Consider the following 24,016-nt stretch of genomic DNA (forward strand, 5'->3'; position numbering starts at 1 on the left):
TTAAATACCCATATTTCCACTACAGAATCCAAGTCTTACAATCCTATAACCATCTGTTTTAATCAACTCCCAAACCATTGAAAAACCTTCTGTATAGTATGATTGTTATTATATTTGTTATTCTTTTTTGTTGTAGTTTATATTGCTACTGCAGCATCTGGCTGCAATGCTCCTCCACATACCTGGCCCCAGGGATATCACGACAGAATGGTATAAGAATGAGAGGGCCATGGAGAGGTACACTGGTGCAGAGTATATGGTAGATGCACCTGACAGCAATAATTTAAGCATATCCTGAGAATGAATGACCCTGTATTGCAGATGCCCCTGACAGCAATAACTTGAGAAAGGAGGTTGCCATGTGAAAGTTGCTGGGGGGAGGATGCTAAGTGAAAATGCTATACAAGCTGCATGCTTTAAGCAAGTAATTACAGTTCTCCTGTCCAGCCCACGACCACTGGACCACCCTATAAGTAAGTGCTGCCAAATAAGCCCTAAGTTTCATTCATTGGCTCTGGGTCTCTTCTTCAGCCTCTCAAACCTGGTACCATCCCTACTGAAGTTAATAGGGGTCCAGCATGACACTCAATTTTAAGGAAAATTGTGATTCTCTAGCTTATACTTCTCCCTGATTTCCACAGCACGATATAGCAATAAATATTGTCATCATCAATATTGCCACCAATGCATCTGATTACATGTGCGTGCGTGCGTGCGTGCGTGCGTGTGTGTGTACTTTGGAGAAGTCTAATACATAGTCATCCTTTAGTATCTACAGGGTTTGGTTCCAGGACCCCTAAGCACCAAAATCTAAGGAATGCTCAAGCCCCTTAATGGCTCAGTATTTGCATATAGCCTACACACATCCTCCCATATAATTTAAATAATCTCTAGATTACTTTTACCTGATCCAATGTAAATGCTATGTAAATATGGTTGACCCTTGAACAACTTGTGGGTCAGGGATACCAATCTCTGTGCAGTCAAAAAACTATGTATAACTTCTGACTCCCACAAAGCCTAACTACTAATAGCCTATGGTTGACCTGAAGCTTTGCCAATAACATAAACAGTTGATTAACCGTATTTTTTGTTATATGTATTATACACTGTATTCTTACAATAAAGCAAGCTAGAGAAAAAGCAAGCTTTTTCAAATTATTGCAAATCTCCAAAAAAATTTCCAGTATATTTATTTAAAAATATTCATATATAAGTGGACCCATGCAGTTCAAGTCCTCATAGTTCAAAGGTCCACTGTAGTTGCAATACTTTTTAAAATTTTTATTATTTTTTACTGTTTTATCTTTTTATTGTCTTTTTTTTTTCCTGAATATTTTCAAACCACAGTTGGTTGAATTCTCAGATGCTAAGCCCAAAGATATGGAGGGCTGACTGTATACACTATAATGGTGGTTATCCTTTAGAGGTAGGATTGAGTGTTTTTTATATCTTTTTTATAGTTTTCTGAATCAACTAAATTTTTTCAATACATTTTACAATTAGAAACAAAGCTACTTCCATTAAGAAATAAGCAAAATATAAATTATTTGTATGTAAATAAACTGGAGATAAGTTCATCAATATAGACTCACCATGGCAAATCACACTCACCTGCTTCATTACACAAGACTTTCAAGTCAGCTCCAACATATCCATGAGCACTATTTGCCAGCTGCAGCAGTTCAGCCTCAGTGAGCAAATGGGGTACCCTTCGAAGCAGTTTCTGGAGAATATCTAGCCGGTCCTGAGCATTGGGAACTCCAATCTCAATCTCTTTATCAAATCGCCCAGGTCTTCGGAGTGCAGAATCCAAAGCGTGAGGGCGATTTGTGGCCCCAAGGACCAACACTTGTCCTTCACTTCCTTCCTAACAAAATAAAATGAAAATAAATTTCTTATTTTTCTGAAAGTTAGAAAAAAAGAAGGGGGCATGCACTGGCTGTATAAACAAGGATGAATCATCTAACTGTCCAGCCTACTAAGTCCTATCCTACACTTTCATTACCTATCAATTACTTTTATTAGTAATAGATTTTTATTATGCATTTATTACTTTATTACACATTTTTCAATGTTCAGCCTAACTGCTTCCTCCAGTAGAAAGTTTTCCAATACTTACCTCTCCATCTACTATGATATCTCTTACTTCTCACATCTTAACTGTATCATTCTCATAAAAAAAATATATAATACTGTACTATGTAATTGTTTTAACTGTTTTAAATAGTCCTTTTCCCTACTTGGATTATGACATACATAATATTCAAAAAGAACAATACTCTATTAGAAAGTTATCTAAAAAGTCTTCACTCACAGACTATTTTTTAATATGGATACATTTTTAAATTCCTGAAAATAGAGACAACAATATAACCAACATCCAAGTATCAGCCCCCCTTGAATACACAGGTATTTTTGCTCTCTGAAAAGGAAATTAGGAACAGCAAATAATAAAGAACTATGATCATGATCAGCCACCTGTAGAAATTATACAATATTCTATTCAGATGACCCAGAGACCGGCATAACTAGGATATGATTTATGTTAAAAAATTTTTTAAAAAAAGCTCAAACCAAATCAATTACATTGCATGTGCCAACAGATAATGCATGGACTATAGTGAATCTACAAATTATAAGTTTAGAAGTACAAAAACAGGCCCTTAAATATATTCAGACTAACGCATCAGCATCACATTTCCATTCCTTGCCCAAAGGCAAGAACACTAATCCACAACAGGCTTATCCCCATGGCAGAGAAAAAGACAGCAGATTGAAATAATTAAGAGTCTCCAACATTAAGCCTTTCATCTGACGTCATACTTACCAAGAACCCTTGTAATTATAAGATAGCTCTCTATATTTGCCATCAAGGTGAAAATATGGTCATCCATAAACGCAAACATTTGGTCTGCTTAATACTTATATCTCCTGTAAATGGACAAACTAGCATACTATTTTATACATCATTCTCTTGTAAGTGTTATCATGGCTCAGTCTGTCCTCACAACTCTATCATCTCCAACATACTAATAACACTGAATTCTCCAACTTTATAACCTGAGAATCAAACCTGGGACATGACAATCACTCCTAGGTACTATTCCAGGACTGAGAACCAGGTAGTCAGCCAGTCTCCACCAGGTGACAACCCTTCTCTTACAGGCTCTTAAAATTATTAACATGTTAGTAAATAACAGCAACTTAATGCCAATCCTTTATATTATTTTCACATGTTTACTTTCTATCACTAGACAATAAAAAACAAAAGTTCTAAATGACCAGTTTTTTTAATGTACAAAAGAGACTTGATACTACATGATTTCTAAAATTTCTTTTGGTTCTAACATATTATGATTGTAAAAACTTTACTTATTCACAATCCAGCATAAAAAGTGTTTTTCTAATTAATGGATGTCAGGAGGCTTAGAAAATTTTTGTTCATGCCTACTCTCTTGTTAGTCCTATGAATATTCCTTCCATAATTAGCATGTAGTTTTTATTAATAAAAGAATGTATACCCTATCAGAGAATCTGGTAACATGAGTAATTCTTTTTAAATGTTGTACAAAACATTTTCCATTATTCTCACTTTCTTTCCTTTCATTTCCATAGTACAAAGCCTTGAAAGAGTCCATTTTTTACATGGGTAATAAGACTTACTCATGGCATCTCTTAATAAAATCCCCGAGGGTCAGGCAAAGTGGCTCAGCCTGTAACCCCAGCACTTTGAGGATCACAAGGTAAGGAGTCTGAGACCAGCCTGGCCAAAATGGTGATACCCTGTCTCTACTAAAATTACAAAAAAAAAAATTAGCCGGGTGTGGTGGTGTGTGCCTGTAATCCCAGCTACTCAGGAGGCTGAGGCAAGAGAATCGCTTGAATCTGGAAGGCGGAGGTTACAGTGAGCCGAGATCGTGCCATTGCACTTCAGCCTGGACCACAAGGCGACACTCCGTCTCAAAATAATAATAAAAATAAAATAAAATAAAATCCCCTAAAATTTAACTGCTCAATCTTCCTTACTGATCTTTGCTTCAGGTTTTAAAGTTAACAGCATTTATCACAAAACAAATCCATCATGGCATAGTATTTTACGTGCTAGAAAAAATATGCCAGGTTATGATGTTGTCCTAGCAGTTACTAAGTAATATACTATAACAAATTATTTTACAGGTCTTTCCTCTAGTTGGTATGGTTAATATTTTGTCCTTATCCTAAAATATCCAAAGACTCTGACACATTCAACAGCTTTTGCCCCTACCTATGTATTTAAGAATTAAATACTACACACAATCAATACTAGCACTATACTTACCGAACCAATGCCATCCATTAGTGTTAAGAGTGAAGCCACAACTCTTTTCTCCACTTCATTCTGAGCTCCCTCTCTTTTTGGACAAAGTGCATCCAGCTCATCAATAAAAATAATTGATGGGTGCCTAAAAACAAACAAGTAAAATGAAATCTCTCGTCTACATTTGATTTTGAATTTTACTTAGTTTCAATTTTAATTAAAACACAACATATCAAATTTAGAATTTACTTAATATTATAAAGATATTATGTTAAGCTAAAAAACCTTAGAAATGCTAACTCACTAACCTCATATACTATCTACCCCATTAAAAGTCTGGGTAATTGAGTAAATCTACTGCTTAAGAGATGAAGGTCTCCTAAGAACTCGCTCAGTAATGCCCAGAACTCTTCCAGTAATGCCCATTAAGTTGTTATGACTGGATCAATTCAGAAGCTGAGGCCAGAGATACTGTCCCTTTGAGTAGGGTTAAAACCAAAGAACACAAACTAGAAATGCCGTGTTATTTTTAAACTATTAAAATTAAAATTTGTAGCCAGGTGCGATGGCTCATGCTTGTAATCCCAGCACTTTGGGAGGATGAGGCGGGTAAATTACAAGGTCAGGCATTCCAGACTAGCCTGGCCAATATAGTGAAACCTGGTCTCTACTAAAAATACAAAAAATTAGCCTGGCATGGTGGCAGGTACCTGTAATCCCAGCTACTTGGGAGGCTGAGGCAGGAGAATCACTTGAACCTGGGAGGCGGAGGTTGCAGTGAGCCAAGATCATGCCACTGCACTCCAGCCTAGTAACTGAGCAAGACTCCATGTCAAAAAAAAAAAAAAAAAAAAGATGTGAATTCTCTCACAAAAGGAAATCTCAGCTGCCATGAAAACAACAAAAGCATCCTAAACAATAAGGTGTTTTCAAATTTTCAGTACAGTACTAGGACTACAAACTGCTTATTTCATCTACTATCATTGGGGAAAAAAAAATAAACTTTAAAATGGCACTTTTTTTTATTTAAGAGCAGTAATTATGATGTTAAACACCAAAACAACCAACGTTTTAGGAGGCTTAGGCAGGAGAATGGCTTGAGCCCAGGAGTTCAAGACTACCCTCGCCAACATAACAAGACCTGTTGCTAGAAAAAAAATACAAAAATTAGCTGGGCATGGTGGTGCTCACCTATAGTTCCAGACACTTAGGAGGCTACAGGGAGAGGATCACTTGAGTTCAGAAATTTAGGTTTCATTGTTATACTGTAATTAGTATTAAAATATGGTTTATAACTTGGTCTAATATAACATCACTCATAATATGGCTATGTCTCTACCATTGTTTTGATTTTGCTTGTTCATTTGTTTTTGAGATAGGGTCTGTGTTGCCCAGGCTGGAGTGCAGCAGTGCGATCATGGCTCACTATAGCCTTGATCTCCCAGGCTCAGTGATCCTCCTGCCTCAGCTTTCCAAGTAGGTGGGACTACAGGCATTTGCTACCATGCCCAGCTAATTGTTTTTATTTTTAAACAGACGGTCCCATTATGGTGCCCAGGCTGGTCTCAAACTCCTGGCTCAAGCAATCCTCCTGCCTTGGCCTCCCAAAGTGTTGGGATTACAGGTATGAGCCACCACACCCAGCCAGAGTTGTTATTTTTATTTTTTTGAGATGAAGTCATGCTCTGTTGCCAGGTTGGAATGTAGTGGCGCAATCTCAGCTCACTGCAACCTCTGCCTCCCAAGTTCAAGTGATTCCCCTGCCTCAGCCACCTGAGTGGCAGGGACTGCAGGTGCCCACCACCACGCCTGGCTAATTTATTGTATTTTAGTAGGGTCAGGGTTTTACCATGTTGGCAAGGGTGGTCTCAATCTCCTGACCTCCTGATCCACCCACCTCAGCCTCCCAAAGTGCTGGGATGATAGGCGTGAGCCACCATGCCCAGCCCAGAGTCATTATTTAATGGGTAAAAGATTTTTCCCTTTGAAGCAAAGTATAACAAAACAAAGTTCTAGCATTAAAGAGCTACAATAATACAGTCTACTAGCATAACTAAAGATATTAGATACACCTAAGCACCTAAAGAAAGTCATGGATTCAAAGGCTCAAACGAGGTCACATGACTTATCAAACATTATGTCTTAATTCTATTTTAAGTAATTTAATAACATTTATCAAACTTTTAAAGATTAGATAGACCGAATTTCATTAGATCTACAATCTATTTCTACTATCACTATTATTTTTATACTGTTGTTTATGCCTTGTATAAAGTGCTACTATCTTACTTTGACTAATACTGCCTTGATTATTAATTCCAAAACATTTAAAAATAAAGAGTACCGTAGAGTGGCTTCAGCAAATATCTGACGTAACTTTGCTTCAGTCTCACCATAGAATCTATAAGAATTAAAATACATTTAAAGATCATTTCTTATTGGTTTCAAAGCTTTGTCTATAAAAGCTAATCCAAATTTTCAATATTTCTATAATACTTAAAATTACTTTCAAAAATCATTTTCCAAGCAAGTTTTATACATTAAAAAGCAAAATATTTCAATGCACGAAAATATCAAGAGTACCACACAATCATTTTTAAAAAACACATTTTAGAAGCATATTTAATATTAAGTTTACTCTATTAAATCATGTACCTACTTGCTTATAATTTCAGGACCATTGATTACAGAAACATAGGCTCCAACTTCATTAGCCACAGCCCTGGCGATCATTGTCTTTCCAGTGCCTGGAGGGCCATAAAGTAACACTCCTCTAGGGGCAGGAATTCCTGGAAGAAAAAGAAGAAAACACTAGATTCACCATTACTAGGTTTCTTATAAATGTTGTCATACAAGTTCAAACATGGGTTATAAAACGTAAATTTACTTTGCATCACAAACAGTCAAGAGTTTTTTCTACCCTTCCAAAAAGATGTACTAACTAGCCCATACATTGATCCCCAATAATGACTCTCTCTCTGTAGGCCACAGAACAAGAGGAAGCATGTTGGTTAAAAAAAAAAACATCTAGACACCCACATTGTTGCCATGCCCCGTCCCACACAACACAGTTCAATGATCAGAAAACAAAGCCCAGACAACATAAGTAGACAAGCCACCAATCCCAGTTTTCTTCCAACTAACCATCTTGAAAATGGGGTACTTATGTTTGCTAGTACATAAGGTACATAAGTACTAGCAAAATGCCAATCCAGGGGTTCATTTTACATATACATACACATAGTATTTATAAGATTCATGAGAAAGGAAAAAGCAGAGAGATCAGATGCACCAAATACATGCAAAGGATCTCGGCAATAACAATGCAGCAGAAGCCCTGAATTTCCTGAGTCAAACCATTCCTTTAATTACCTGCTTCAGGGCAAAGTGATGGGTACACAGTTACATTTCCTAACAAAAAAGTTTTATCTAATGTTTTTGAATGGTTTATTTCTTCAGTCATTACAGATGATCCAGCATGACAAGATATTATTGTAAAGCCAATACAGGTAAATGTGGAAATATGCTATTAGAAAAGACAAGGCTGTCACTAATTTACATTACAACCTAAAGATACCAAAGAGAAATGGCCAGAAAATGGCCCGTTTAAACTGGCATCTCCTAAAGCAACTGACCTCTTCTACCATACCTACCACTCAGGAAATAAAAACAGGAAAAGAGGATGAACAATCATTAGACAAGTGTCAACTGTCTTAATTTGAATTTAACATTTTTGGGTGCAATAAACTGAAGAAATCATACCATAACTCTTGAAAAGTTCCGGCTGTTTGAGGGGCAATTCAATCATTTCTCGAATTGCTTTCAGCTGACTACTTAAGCCTCCTATCATGTCATAAGTTACTTTGAATTGGTTGTCTTGCTCTTTTGAATTTTTATCAATCTCTGTAAAATTGACTCTTGTTGTTGAAGAAATAAAATAAAAGGTATCAGTATTGCATTTCGCTCCCATGCTGAACTTTAGCAGTCTTTCTTCTTTGATAAGTTGATCATTTCCTTCTCTGGCAGATTCAGAACTACATTTAAGACCTGTGACTTCCTCTAGCACAACTCCACTGTCATCTCCAGGGCTCTGTGTAACATCCAACAAAACATCACTGGTTTTATTTATAATTCTCTCATCAACTGGTTTACAAGGAGTACTTCTCAATGATGGGATCCGGGTCTCCTCCAGATCTAACTGGCTTAGCTGTAAGGATAACTCCAGGCTACTGGTTTCCATGCTGGACTGTTCAAAGGCCATTCTTTGGGCATCGGTGTCATTCTGAGGCCCTCCCAATATCATGCCATCTGCCCCTTTCACTCGCAATACTTGCAACTTGCATGGTCGTCCATAAAATGTACAATACAGAAAGTTGCCTGGTAAAATAATCTTGCCATCTAGAAAATAATTTATTAAATATACATGTTAGCATAATATTTTTACCAGTTTAATGTTTAAATAGTAATATATTTCATCTATCATCTGACTGAAAAGACTAAATCAAAGATGGAGTATTAATAAAGTAACTGTCATAAAAAAACTGAGGACCTAATATTCCCCTACATTATAGCACCATCTGGAGACAGAAGGATAAGATGATTATCTGAAATCTTCCATACTCAGTGTAGCTCAGATTCTATCAACCACATCAACAAACAGCCGGGCATTCCACATTCAATAATAAACTAAACCCAAACCAACACTCCAAGATAGCATCACTCAACTGAAAGGGCAACAATGCAAGGGTTAAAAGTCCCAGATCTAACACTGACTCTTTCCACAGGCAAATCATATATTCTTTCCACTGCTCGACTGCCAATTAACCAGAAAAGTAACACATCCCTATCTTAAAAGTATATTCATTCACTGAGGGGAATATTCTCAAAGCTATTTTGAAGAAAACTACCATGCATATATAAGCCCTCAAAGACACTTTATTTGCTGATGCCTTGCACCTTAAAACTTAAGAAAACAATTTAAAATATTTGTCTCACCTAGTTTTCTCAGGATACAATCAGTCAGTTCTTCTTCATTAATTTCCATATCTTTGTCACTGTAAAAGGATGAGAAGGGGACAGAAATCAGCATTAGGTACACCAGAAACTAAACTGTGGTGTAAAATTACATGTATATAGTTATAATATAGACTTAAAAGAAAAATCCATCTTCAACCTTAAAATAAATAATGTATACAACTTTGAAATGATTTACATTGTTTAGAAACTTATAGCCATGAAAATATCATTTGCAATCTGGTGCCTTAGTGGCCTAAATCAATGTACTTCAAAACACAAGGGTAATAAAATCATTTGATTCAGCCCCATCCAGCACTTTTTTAATAGAATAAAAAATGCAGGGTACACTGAATATAGAAACGGTAAATACTGCTTTGTAAAACATTAATTTCTAACACATACATACACATACGCACACATAGGTGCACTATACCTATGGATGTGTATATACAAAGAATCATGATGAAAAATGCATTTTTATTAAGTGCCATAGTCAAAAACATTTTTCAAACACTGACCTACACTAATAATTCCCTTTAGGAAGTTGCATAGTTTGGAGAAAGGCTCTTATTAATAACTTACTTCCCTTCCTTAGTATGACTTACAAATTATTTCAAGAAAATTAAGTCCTATATAGTATGTTACTTGAAGAGGCAGAAGTAGGAAAAAGGGGAGTAATGGTTACAACAAAGGATTTTTCTGAAGAAAGGGCATGACTGAGGAAAAATGAGATCCCCTTCTTCATAATAACTGTGTCTCCCCAGAGTCGCTTAAGCGCAGGAAGTGAATGCACCTAAATACCATGCATTTGTAAAGAAACTTGCTCTTGGACAGTTCTCAGAGCATGAGCATTTTTCCTCCTCCTCCATACATATGCAGCCCATATCAGGAGGGGCGACAAACAGCTGTCTGATTCTGTCAGTGACCAGTGGAGGGGGGACACTTTAGCTCAAGGGGAAGTGTAAGTGGAAGCCGAGCATAATGGCTCATGCCTGTAATCCCAGCACTTTGGGAAGCTGAGGTGGGTAGATTGCCTAAGCTCAGGAGTTCAAGTCTAGCCTGGGCAACATGGCAAAAACCCATCTCTACAAAAAATACAAGCCAGGCATGGCAACTCATGCCTGTAATCCCAGCACTTTGGGAGGCCAAGGCAGGCAGATCGCAAGATCAAGAGATCGAGACCATCCTGGCCAACATGGTGAAACCCCATCTCTACTAAAAATACAAAAATTAGCTGGGCGTGGTGGCACGCACCTGTAGACTCTCCTGCCTCAGCCTCCCTAGCTACTCAGGAGGCTGAGGCAGGAGAGTCACTTGAACCCAGGAGGCAGAGGTTGCGGTGAGCCGAGATCACAGCACTGTACTTCAGCCTGGTGACAGACCAAGACTCCATCTCCAAAAAAAAAAAAAATAGATAGATAGATAGATAGATACACACACACACACACACACACACACACACACACACACACACAAGAAAATTAGCTTCACTGGATGTGGTGGCATGTGCCTGTGTGCCCATCTGGTCAAAAAAAACTGTTCTCCAATCACGTTTTTTATTTCTTGAGATGAGGTCTTGTTCTGTTACCAAGGTTGGAGTGCAGTGGCGTGATCTCCGCTCACTGCAACCTCCACCTTGCAGGCTCAAGTGATCCTCCCACCTTAGCCTCCAGAGTAACTGGGAACACAGGCGCTCATCACCATACCCAGCTAAATTTTTTTTTTTTAATTTTTTGTAGAGACAGTGTTTCACCATGTTGCCCAGGCTGATCTTGAACTCCTGAGCTCTGGTGATCCACCCATGTCACCCTCCCAAAGTGCTGGGATTACAGGCGTTTCCAATCACTTCAGTAATAATACAATATAGTCAATCCTCAGTACTTGTGGATGCTTATTTGCAAATTTATCTACTCCCAAAAATTTATGTGTACCCCAAAATCAATACTCATGGAGCATTTCTAGTCATTAGTGACACAGAAAAGCAGCAAAAAATTTGGGTCACCCAACACTCATGTTACTAGCTTATGTAGGATAAGGTAACACTCTGCCTTGTTTCAGCTCTCATTCAAAGATGACCAGAAAATGAAAGTGACAGGGGCACAGCAGTGTAGTGAAGAAGCTCCAGGCCTGGAGCTAGTTGGAGGGGGCTTAAATCCTATAGTGGGGCAGCCTCAGGCAAGCCCCTTAACACTTCTAAATCTCCTCTTCTCTTCTGTAAAATAAAGAAGATAAAATCTACCAGAATGAATTATTTTGGAATTTTAAGATTATAATCTATGTAAAATGTATAAATATTTTTATTGCGTGTGTTGCACATGTACACACACACACACACACACACACACACACACACACACAGGTATTTCCCTGTAGAAGAAATGGTTCAGTATATGCTAACAGTGTTCATGGCAACTTTAATGGAACATAACTAATCGCAAATAATGAGAATCAACAATATATTCATATACAAGAGAGAGCATAAAAGAAACAGAATGAAGGGGAAATTTCATAAATCAAATATATATATTAACTAATGAGAAAATGTATCACCTTAAATGCTTACATTTACTTCTGTTTCTAGAACTCTAAACCAAATTATACTTAATCACTTTTATTTATGAAACTCTAAATAGAAGGTATTTACAAATCTATGTAAGAACAGTAAAAATACCAAACCAGTTTTGCTTTTAAAAAAATAATAGTTGCACATAAAATAATTTCCACTAGAAGGAGCTCTAACATTACTATTAGTAATAAAATCTTGCAACTGAAGGATTTAAGCAGACTAAAATAACTGATTTTCCCAATTGGAAATTAAATATCTTGTCTATACTCAGCTGCCACATTTAAAACATAAGATTTTTTAAAACAAAATTTTAAAACCTGAGCTTTCATTTAAAACATACACAGTCCTCTATAATAAGCAATCATTAATCACCTAAGACTGCTGTGCATTCAAGAGGTCTGACTACTCTGCAGATCATCATAAATGCTCATTCTAGTCAACGAATTACTGCTATCTGTCGCACTGTTTTAAGACATAGTCTGAGGAATAATCCAGTTTAATCTGAACAATATTATTAACTACCTCATAAAATATTAGGCAAGTTACTTCTCCTCATTAAGCTGTTTCATCTGTTAAAAAAGGGAAGGGTAAATATGTGTGTGTGTGTGTGTGTGTGTGTGCGCACATAAATACACGCAATATGTACAAAGCTCCTATATGCAGCTGGTACTCAACATGTTATCTCCTGTCCTTTCTGCTTTTTATTGTTCATTAAACTGTTACTATAAGCTCTGAAAATATTTTCCTGTTATATAGGAAAAACTATGCCAAAACTCAAGTCTAAAATCTACAATTGTAGCAAAAGAGAAGGAAACATTTTAAAATCAAGCTAATGACTAGAAAATAGTTTGTGGGACTTACATATAATGTAAACACATCCCCCAAACTATTACTAAGATGACATTAAAGTATAAAAAGATGCTTTTTGTAAATGACTTTTGATAAGACTGTATATGCAAACTGAATCAAAATCCTATTAGATACAGAATATCCAAGAGGATGGATGATACACCTTAACTATCTTGATAGGTAGATTCAAACAATTAGCCTGCGGTGAGGGATCATTTTAAAATCTGATAGTAATGACTGCTTGTTTTACTACATTGAATAATCAGCAAGTTAAAATATACAATCAGGTTCTTTGCTTGCATAGTCTTAATTAAAACTTGTTTGTTTGATTCACAGTAATCTCCTCTTTTCTTTACAATTGTAAGTAAAGAAGCCCTGATTACACTGCAAGACAAGGTAAAAAATACTGCTAAATATTCATCAATGAAAATTACTCTCACCTAAAATGTTAGGTCAAACTCTAATCATGAAAAATAAAAGTGCTTAGTCCATAAATTATAACGCACTCATTTAGCTTGTGTTGTCTAATATAACACAAGTAGCCACTAGCCACTCATCACACGTAGCTGTCAACGGCTTCAAATGGGGCTAGTACAAACTGTGATATGCTTCAAGTATAACATATACACTGGATTTTGAAGACTTAGTTTGAAAAAAAAGGATGTACAATATTTTATTGGTAACTTTTTTCTTTCTTGAGACACAGTCTCACTCTGTCACCCAGGCTGGAGTACAGTGGCACAATCCTGGCTCACCGCAACCTCCGCCTCCCAGGCTCAAGCAATATTGTCTTAGCTCCAAACAGCTGGGACTACAGGCACATACCTCTATGCCCAGAAATTTTTTTTTTTATTTTTTGTAGAGACAGGATTTCTCCATGTTGCGCAGGCTGGTCTCGAACTCCTGAGCACAAGAGATCCACTTGCCTTGGCTTCCCAAAGTGCTGGGATTATAGGCACAAGCCACCACACCCGGCCCTTATTTGTAATTTTTTATAATTACATGTTAAAATACATTTTTACATATATTGGTTAAATAAAACATAGTATTATAATTCATTGCACCTGTTTCTCTCTACTTTTTAAAATGTTACTACAAGAAAATGCAAAATTACATATGTGGTTTACATTTGTGACTCTTGTTATATTGCTATGGGGCAGCTTTGACCCAGAGAGTCACCAAAGAAAAGAGCCAAACCTCAGTGCCACATCCATTTCCTCAGCCTGTAGCACAGCACCCACAAGAGGCTGGACCTGGATGGCATCACCAGGCCTCACACCCACATTCTTCTGTGCCACTTCATTCAGGCCAACCTTGCCTCCAGGAAATCCTGCGATAGGCCAGGCTGTATAGACCTACCAGAGGAAATAAAAAGGTTAGAAAATAAATATTCATAGACCACCATCAATTTCTAAGGCAGAATGCTAAGCACAGTCACGTACTTAGATATACAAAATACAGTCTTTACCTTAAAGGAGTTATAACACGACACCAATTGCAATAAGGTAAATTGCATTTTTTAAACAATTTAAACACGACACGGGCTCACGAAAAATAAACTTTATAATAAATATTTTATCTTTTTCTAAAGATCAAGAATTATCCCACAGTGAAGATGGTAGAAGATATGAAAGGTAGATATAGGAAAAAAGATAAAGGCATTAACAGGTGATAATGAAAAAAATGACAAAAATATTAAGGCAAGATAACCTGTAAAGTAATCCAGACTGGAAATTAAACTAGGAAAACATCCAGGAAATAGTGAGGAACACACCACAAGAGCTTTGTCAGAACCTGAGCCTTATCACATTTAAATGTTAAGAGAGAAGAGCAAAAATTTCCAGCTTGAGCTCACACATTTATAGTTCTCTCTTCTATAAGACACAGTAAAGGACCTTTAACGTATAAGCCAGAAAAATGATAAGAACAGGAGTGGTGTCATCAGCAGACAAAAAATTTCAAAGTATTTCCAGAGGATCCCCAGCGGATAAGAGAAGCATCAGAGGAAGCCACGAAAGAGAAGAGGCTAGTAGCAGAGAATAATGCCAAGCTGCCAAAAATGATCCAGGAAAGGGTTCCAGGCTTGGTAGGCTTGGAATCTCAGATATAAAGAATGACAGGAAGAAGAAACAGCTGAAACTAGGGAGAACAGTAAAATATTTGTATACAGAACAGGTGATCTTCTTACCCCAAAATAACATTTTTTATAAAGAAATATAACTAACTGACAGGGAGAAATACCATCACTTCCTCCGGAGGAAACACTTCTCTCTACATCATAACATTTTAGGGGCTACTACTCCCAGCAGAGTCATATACATAAAAGGAAAAGAGAGTTAATATGCATGTTAATATCTTTTAAATTACAGTTTTTCATTTATTCCTGGTTGTGTTAAAAATTAAAAACAGAAATATGTCAACCACAGGTTGGGTACCTTATCCAAAATGCTTAGGGCCAGAAGCATTTGGTGTTTTCCATTTTGGAATATTTACCTTATGTTTACTAGCTAAGAATCCCAAATCTGAAATCCAAATGTTCCAATGAGCATTTCCTTTGAGCACCATAGCACTCAAGAGGTTTCAAATTTTAGAGCATTTCAGAGTTTAGATTTTTGGATTTGCAATGTTCAATCTATATTTCTAAACTAAGGAAACAAAAAAGACTCTTACCTCTTGCTTTCCATTCAAACTAGTAAGCAACACTGGTCGACCTATACATATATTTGCAGACTTCATAGTGTTGAGTCCAAGATGAATAAGGGAATTCTGGAATGTTTTAGGAATTTTGTCATCTACTATGAAGGAAAAGAAAATTATTTTTGTGCCACTTTGTAACTGAAGTTAAAGCATACTATCTTTCACAGTAAATAAAAATCCTCTAACCATATAACCACATGAATATACTTACCATACCCTGGAGAAACTAGTGGTCCAACTTTTGTTATAACAAAAAGATTTAGAACCAAAGGCTTTTGAGGGTCTACTGGCAACATATGAAGTATTAACTAAAAAGAAGATGTTCTATGGAGTGAGAATGGGTTCCATTTCTTCTTTTTTAGTCTCTCATTTCATTAAGAACTAAACATAATTGCAAAAGAGGGTCTCTGAGCTTTTAAGTTCAAAGTCGAGTCAGCTAGTAGCATTCAAAAGATTGAACTGGGAACCGGCACATCTATCTGGCTCTAGAGGATTAAGTTGTTTCTACTTCTGCCCCACATATGGTCACCAGATCTTTTTCTTTTCTATTACCAAGAATACATAAAGATAGTAACACAAGTCTTTTTTTTTTTTTGAGACGGAGTCTCGCTCTTGTTACCCAGGCTGGAGTGCAATGGCGCGATCTCGGCTCACCACAACCTCCGTCTCCTGGGTTCAGGCAATTCTCCTGCCTCAGCCTCCTGAGTAGCTGGGATTACAGGCACGTGCCACCATGCCCAGCTAATTTTTTGTATTTTTAGTAAAGACAGGGTTTCACCATGTTGACCAGGATGGTCTCGATCTCTTGACCTCGTGATCCACCCGCCTCGGCCTCCCAAAGTGCTGGGATTACAGGCTTGAGCCACCGTGCCCGGCCTACAAGTCTTATTCCTTATACAAACACACTGACTGAAATGATCATTAGTGATTTCAAATTCTGGCTGAAAAGGGGGACCCAGAATTCAGTCCAGTTGACATCATCTCTGAAAATGATGGGCTGACATCTCCATTCCTTTCTATCCACCGCCCCCCCCCCACCAAGCTCCATATTAGGCTAGGCTCCCCCCTCTAATTCCCCCAGAACTCTGTGCTGCCAGTTAATAGCATTTATCGTCATAATATCCATTTGTCTTTCTCCTTAATTGTACACTACTTTGAAGTAGGAATTGTGTCCTACTTTTCTCTGTATCTCCAATGCTTAAAAGTGCATTAAATATAGCAGTTGCATAATAAATGGCCATAAAATGAATAAATATAGTAAATGTGTAAATAATATTTTTCTTTTCAGTACAAAATCCATGAATCGTTTATGGAATTTAAAAATGCCACAACTGATCAAGGAAGTGAGAGAGGACACAAACAGATGGAAAAACATTCCATGCTCATGGTTAGGAAGAATCAATATTGTGAAAATGGCCATACTGCCCAAAGTAATTTATAGATTCAACGTTATCCCCACCAAGCTACCAATGACCTTCTTCACAAAACTGGAAAAAACCACATTAAACTTCATATAAAACCAAAAGAGCGCCCTCATAGCCAAGTCAATTCTAAGCAAAAAGAACAAAGCTGGAGGCATCATGCTACCAATTTCAAACTATCCTACAAGGCTACAGTAATCAAAACAGCAAGGTACCGGTACCAAAACAGAGATATAGACCGATGGAACAGAACGGAGGCCTCGGAGGCAACGCCACACATCTACAGCTATCTGATCTTTGACAAACCTGACAAAAACAAGCAATGGGGAAAGGATTCCTGTTTAATAAATGGTGTTGGGAAAACTGGCTATCCATGCGCAGAAAGCAGAAACTGGACTCCTTCCTGACACCTTACACTAAAATTAACTCCAGATGGATTAAAGATCTAAACATAAGACCTAACACCATAAAAACCCTAGAAGAAAACCTAGGCAAAACCATTCAGTACATAGGCATAGGCAAGGACTTCATGACTAAAACACCAAAAGCAATGGCAACAAAAGCCGAAATAGACAAATGGGACCTAATGTAACTCCAGAGCTTCTGCACAACAAAAGAAACAATCATTAGAGTGAACCAGCAACCAACAGAGCGGGAAAAAATTTTTGCAATCTGCTCATCTGACAAAGGGCTAATATCCAGAATCTACAAAGAACTAAAACAGATTTACAAGAAAAAAACAAACCCATTCAAAAGTGAGCAAAGGACGTGAACAGACACTTTTCAAAAGAAGACATACATGAGGCCAAAAAACATATGAAAAAATGCTCATCATCACTGTTCATTAGAGAAATGCAAATCAAAACCACATTGAGATACCATCTCACACCAGTTAGACTAGCAATCATTAAAAACTCTGGATACAACAGATGCTGGTGAGGATATGGAGAAATAGGAACCCTTTTACACTGTTGGTGGGAGTGTAAATTAGTTCAACCATTGTGGAAGACAGTGTGGCAATTCCTCAAAGACCTAGAAATAGAAATTCCATTTGACCCAGCAAGCTCATTACTGGGTATATACCCAAAGGATTATAAATTGTTCTATTATAAATACACATGCACAAGCATGTTCATTGTGGCACTGTTTACAATAGCAAAGACCTGAAACCAACACAAATGCCTATTAATGATAGACTGGACAAGGAAAACGTGGCACATATACACCATGGAATACTATGCAACCATAAAAAAAGGAAGAGTTCGTGTCCTTTGTAGGGACATGGATGAATTTGGAAATCACCATTCTCAGCAAACTGACACAAGAACAGAAAATCAAACACTGCATGTTCTCACTCATAGGCGGGTGTTGAACAATGAGAACACGTGGACATAGGGAGGGGAGCATCACACACTGGGGTCTGTTAGGGGAGACTAGGGGAAGGACAACATGGGGTAGGGAGTTGGGAAGGGCTAACATGGGGAGAAATGCCAGATACAGGTGACGGGGATGGAGGCAGCAAACCACATTGCCATGTATGTATCTATGCAAAAATCCTGCATGTTCTGCACATGTACTCAGAACCCAAAGTGCAATAAAATATAAAAAATTTAAAAAAAAAAGATTTAAAAAGTCACCTCATTATAAAATTTATTGTAAACATATATATCATAATCACAGAGCTCTACCTAAGTTTCCCTTAATAATCAGAAGAAACAGATATTTTGTAATGAAAAAGAAATTGTCAATGAGAGCAAAACCATAAGGTATAAATTTGATTTACATTATTCTGTCACTACAAATAACCTCCCAACATGTTTCTTTTCCTTCTTAGAAGAGGTGCAAATCTAGAAAAACAAAGCATCTCACAGAGCTAAGATGAACAGCACTGGAATAAAACAAAATTAACACATACTGCATAATATGAGAAGCTGGACAGAAATTCAACCTTCCAATGAACATTAGGTCTCTTACACAGCTTGCTGGTCATTAGCAGTAAAGCATACTGCTGTTAGATGACCTCATAATATTCAGTTCCTGCCGTTTTCTTCCTAAACCTATGAACTACCTTTCCCTCTTGACAATTACCAAACAAGTGTCCTCAGTCCCTCCCAAGATGTTAATTTTCTTCTTCTCCTGTCACCCTATCCGGCACATTCTCCATGCCCCAGGATTTAGCAATGTATCACAGGTTTCCCTAAATATCTCCACACTTCTCTTTCAATGGTAGTCATGTTCAAGTTCCCATTGACTGGTCTCATTTTCCAAAACACCACCACTGTATTCTCTGCTTACACTACACAGATCTACTCAATTTGTCCACACAGTTCCCTTCTCACCTCACTCCTCCAATACTTTAAAAATATGTCAACATCTAATTTCTCCATTAACTACCTTCACATGTATTGAGCACCTTAAGTATCAGATTAACTAACAAGATAGCAAAGATAATTTGAAACAACCATCCACCCTTCATTTATTCATCCAGCAAATACATACTATGTGTCTACTATATGGCAGACACTATGTCAGGCATTTTTATTCACAAGTCCTTGGCCTCAAGAGTTTATGGCCTTAAAGGATGAGTGAGTTATCAAACAATCAGTGAATAGCTGTGAAATTAGAAACTAATATTAATACAATGAAAAAATAAGTTAGAATGCTAGGAGAGCCTATAATGTGGGATCTGATAATTTCGAATAAGAGAATGTTTCTCAAAGGAAGTGATATTAAAATCAGATCTGAAAGAAGAGTAGAAAATAACTAAATGAAGAAAAGAAAAAGGTAATTCCCATCAAAAAGAACAGCATGAACAGAGTTCCCAGGCAGAAGGGGATATGGCGCATCCTCAGGAGAGTACAGGTAGAGTGGTGAAGACATGGGGAAGCCATGTAAAGAAGGTCAAGACCACCCAGGGCAATAGTGCAATAGGCTACATCAAGATGCTGGTCATTACTCTGACAGCAATGGGAGCCCAGAGAGGGGTGAAAAGCAGTGTTGTAACAGGATCTTCATTTTAAAAGATCATTCTTGCTGCACAGTGGAAAAGGAATAAGGAAAGGGGCAAAATTGGAAACAGGAAAATCAGTTAAAAGGCTGTTGTAGCACTCCAGGTGAGAGATAGTGGGTTTGAAATTAAGGTAGATACAGTGGGAATGGTGTGTAAAAGAGGAATATGGAACATATTTAGATGATACACATGATTTACTGGTGGACTAGGTATGTGAGATCGGGGGGCAGGGAGGTGTCATGGATGAATTTTGCAATAGGAAAAACTGAACAGAGTTAGTTTGTTTTGTTGGAGGAAACGCAGGCTCTTGAAGTTAGTCCTGAAGTATCTTTGAGATAACCATGAGATGAGTTATTTCACAGTGCTATTCAAACTGTGACCTGCAAACGATTTGTTACTGCTTCATGGCAAGATAAGTACAAATCAAGAGAATAAGCATTTAGAAGTTTTTACTGAAATTTACAGAGTAATTTCACATCTGTTTAATAAAAAATTTTTCTAAATTATTTTTCTAGAAAATAATTTTTACTGTATTTTACAAAAGTGCTGATCTGTGACCTAAGGTACATTTTAAAGCCTTTACCACAGAGAGCTTGAGAAGCATTGGGCTAAAAGACAACTATATTAAGGCACAAAAACAAAAGATTTACAAATATAAATCTGACACTAAAGAGACTATAGATAGGAAACTGGGCACTGGATGAACTTGCCAAGGAGAGAGGATTTACTGAGAGGGGAAAAAAATGTTTTGAAAAAAGAATTGACGAATTTCAACATTTAATGGTCAAGGGAAGACTATCAGCCTGCTAAGGAAAATGAAGTACCAATAAAGATGGAGAAAACTAGAAAAGTTTGACAACACATAAGAAGTAAAGTGTTTCCAGAGGAAGGAAATGGTCAATAATACCCAAAACTCCTGTGATCAAGTAAGGTTTATCAACATGGAGCTGCTCAGAGACCACGCCAGAACAGTTTCCATGGAATGACGGCGTGAAAGTCAAAGAGAATAGGCTAACGAGTGAGTATGTAAGTGATAAGGCGGCAGAGACCACTCGAAGAAGTTTGGCAATGGACAGAGATGGTTGTAGGAAGAAAATGGGGAGCTTTTGTTCTGATTTTAAGACGGAAGAGAAATGAGCATGTTTAGATGTCAATGCAAAGGATCTAGTTCATAAAGAACTTGAATCTTCAGGACAGAACAAGTTGTCTTCCCATACCTAAGAAAGAGCGAAAACACTATGTGAACTCTAAGATTGTCTTTAAGGTTTGATTAGACATAAATCATTTTGCCACTAGCTTAGTCTGGTCCATTGTTCAAAGCTATTACATTTCAAATATAAACATTCAATGTATAATTCAATTTACAAGACTTTTAGATATAAATTAGTTCTCCCAAATAAAGGAAGCTGTCATCTAGAACAATGGCTTTTAAGTAAAACCCAACTGGATTCAAATATCGCTCTGCCACTTAGTATCTGTGTAACCTAAATGGAATCACGTTAACTTCTCTTCCTCTATAAAACGGGCATTACTATACCCATCGGTCACAGCTTCTGTAGAAATTATATGAGATAAACATACTGCTAACACTAGTGTGAAGTTACTAGCAGTTATTAAATATCATAACCTGTGCAGTACTGGAAGAAAATGCTATAAATCACTCCTAAAGGCAGAGTGATCCACATTTTTACTGGTTATTCAGCTTTTTAGGATAAGTATTCCACGTTCGCTAGTTATGAACAATTTTGCAATTAATTATGTCGTTAATGTTAAATGAGACAAAGCGTTTCAAGTGCAACGTAAAAATTCAACACAATTTACAAGAGACGCCTTAGACACGGATAAACCATCTCAGCCTAACTTCTCCAGTGCAGGCATGGCTACGGTTGCATGCTTCTTACAAACATAAGTTTTACATGCTTCTCTGTCGCTCTGAGACCTATGTCACGCACAACTTTCAAAAGTCTCTCCACCCCAAGTCAGCATCACTGCGTCTCCCTCCCCTCAGGTTGCGCCCCCTCTGCCTCTAACCTCCCTCCCGGAATTCTTTACCCTTTTCTAAGAAGTTGGTCACTGTCAGAGTCCCGGCGGCCGCCACGAAGTCTGACCCAGCAGAAGGAGTCCGTGCCCCCGCACAAGAGGAAGCAGCAGACGGCAAGGGCGAACCATTTTCCGCGCTTTGGTTCAGCCGCTTTCTGTTCTTCTTGGAGGACATGATCAGCAGAAAGCCTATAGGAAGAAGTAGCAAAGCCGACTCAAGGTGCGCGCTTCAACCAAGAGAAAAACTTCCGGGGCAGAGATTAGCGAGGTTCCGCCCCTGCGCCGTAATCCTCTGAGTGGAGCGCAGTAGCGTCAGCGTGGTGGGAGGGACTGAGCGTTTTCAAAACCAGCAGTCTTTGGAACGGCTATTGGGGGTCTGGGGTCTGCAATAGAAGATACGTTCCGGGAACGGAACTAACACTTAGATTGCAAATTCCTGAAAAACGGGACGTTTTTGCATCTCCTCCCGGCTTTCCCATCTCTAAACCAACCTCTGTTGACTTAAACTACCAAATAAAATTAAGTGGGTGGCGGTGGGGAAGGAGGTTTTCCCAGCTTAACTGGAGCGGGGCAAATTGTCGAGAGTGGCCAGTGGCCGACTTCGCGGTCTCCTTGGCGTAGCTCAGCAGAACGGTAACCCCAGCTCAACTCTAAGAGCGAAATGATGGCACTCTTCTAAAATGTACGGCCGCGAGCTATGGTCTAGAGCGCGGAGGGGTCAAAAAGGCTACGGCCGAATGCGACTGCGTGGAGATGCGTCCGCTGTTAAGCTGTGGCACCTGGCGCGCGGTGCTTGCTCGGGCTTGGAGACCTAGGCCTTCGGCGGATTACCTGGGGGTCTTGGACGCACAGGGTTACGCGCGGAATCCCCCAGTTGGAGCGTGCGAGCTGCAGGGCGAGCTGGACAGATTCGGGGGCATCTCGGTGCGCCTGGCGCGGCTCGAAGCGCTGGACCGCCTGGACGCCACCGCCTTCAAGAAGGGCTTGCAGGGCAAGTGCGCCTGAGGCGAAGGGCTCCCGGGGCTCCAGAGCTTTTCTAATGAAATAACCGCAGCCCCCACTCCCGAGTCGCTCTGTGCACTCGTATCGAGCCCAGTGGAAAGGGGAGAAGGCACGCGTGACCCAGACCTGTTTTCTGGAGCATTCGTTCTTAGACCCTTTGCTGAGTGGTCTCTAAGGCGATTAGGTGAAATGGTGAAGATCCCACAGTTTGGGATCTGCGACCCTGGTTGCTGGTCCACTCTAGTATGGGGCATTCGGAAATTGCCCGTGAACCACCATTTCCTCTTCCGTAAACCCTGGTGGTAGGAATTCCTGGGATTGCCGAGAATTAATTTGGATAATGTATATAAAGTGCACAGCACAGTGTCTGCCACATATTTAACGCTCAGTAGATGTTTGTTAATCTTATTACATTATTACCATCATTTACCGAGCCTTGGTTCTGTCGGACACTTTTCTCAAGGGAAAAAACTGTCTTACATTCTAATACGGGTGGTTTACTGAGTGTACCAAAGAGGCTCTTTTTTAATTTTTGTGGGTATATAGTAGGTGTATGTTTATGGGATATATGAGCTATTTTGATACAGGCATATGTGTAATAATTACATCAGGGTAAATGAGATATTCAGCACCACAAGCATTCAACCACAATCCAGTTACTCTTTTAGGGTTTTTGTTGTTGTTTTTGTTTGCTTGTTTCTTTGAGACAGGGTATCATTCTGTTTCCCAGGCTAGAGCGCAGTGGCGGGATCATGGGTCACTGTAGCCTGCAACTCTTGAGCTCAAGCAATCCTCCCACTGCAGCCTCCTGGGTAGCTGGGACTACAGGCGTGCATCTGGCTTTTTTCTATTTTTTTCTAGAGACAGTGTCTCACTGTGTTGCCCTGGCTTGTCTCAGTCTCCTGGCTCAACTCATTCTCCCGCCTTGGCCTCTCAAAGTGCTGGGATTACAGACAGGAGCCAACGCACCTGGCCTGAATTATTGAATATAGTCACCGAGTTGTGCTATCAAATACTAAACCAGAGAGGTTCAGAGTGTCACATTTGTATACAAATTGGGTCAACAGCTGTCGCAGCAAGAACTGGAGTTTTTTAGAATAACACTTCTTTTATAA

The 24,016-nt window shown here is 38.5% G+C and overlaps 2 protein-coding genes across 7 annotated transcripts in view; one reads left to right on the forward strand and one right to left on the reverse strand.

The window, feature by feature from the left end:
- Nucleotides 1-22,151, reverse strand: part of SPATA5 (spermatogenesis associated 5) — a 310,845-nt gene extending 288,694 nt beyond the window's left edge. For 3 of the 4 annotated variants that reach the window (XM_032292361.1, XM_032292359.1, XM_032292362.1), the window contains exons 1-9: nt 21,912-22,151; nt 15,402-15,526; nt 13,929-14,086; nt 9,296-9,354; nt 8,063-8,698; nt 6,960-7,089; nt 6,645-6,701; nt 4,322-4,445; nt 1,615-1,870 (exon numbers count right to left, since the gene is read on the reverse strand). In XM_032292361.1, coding sequence (XP_032148252.1) covers nt 1,615-1,870; nt 4,322-4,445; nt 6,645-6,701; nt 6,960-7,089; nt 8,063-8,698; nt 9,296-9,354; nt 13,929-14,086; nt 15,402-15,526; nt 21,912-22,074 — 1,708 coding nt within the window. In that variant the 5' untranslated portion in view covers nt 22,075-22,151. The remainder of the gene's footprint in view (nt 1-1,614; nt 1,871-4,321; nt 4,446-6,644; nt 6,702-6,959; nt 7,090-8,062; nt 8,699-9,295; nt 9,355-13,928; nt 14,087-15,401; nt 15,527-21,911) is intronic. The other variant, XM_032292360.1, reaches the window with a different exon arrangement.
- Nucleotides 22,152-22,605: 454 nt separating this feature from the next.
- The window catches only part of NUDT6 (nudix hydrolase 6), a 28,513-nt gene continuing 27,102 nt past the window's right edge, over nt 22,606-24,016 (forward strand). The window contains exon 1 of one of the 3 annotated variants that reach the window (XM_032292363.1): nt 22,606-22,890. In XM_032292363.1, coding sequence (XP_032148254.1) covers nt 22,653-22,890 — 238 coding nt within the window. In that variant the 5' untranslated portion in view covers nt 22,606-22,652. The remainder of the gene's footprint in view (nt 22,891-24,016) is intronic. The other 2 variants (XM_032292364.1, XM_032292365.1) reach the window with 2 other exon arrangements.

Source organism: Sapajus apella, unplaced genomic scaffold (assembly GCF_009761245.1).
Source record: "Sapajus apella isolate SASKATOON/1434 unplaced genomic scaffold, GSC_monkey_1.0 scaffold27, whole genome shotgun sequence".
NCBI classification, from domain to species: domain Eukaryota; kingdom Metazoa; phylum Chordata; class Mammalia; order Primates; family Cebidae; genus Sapajus; species Sapajus apella.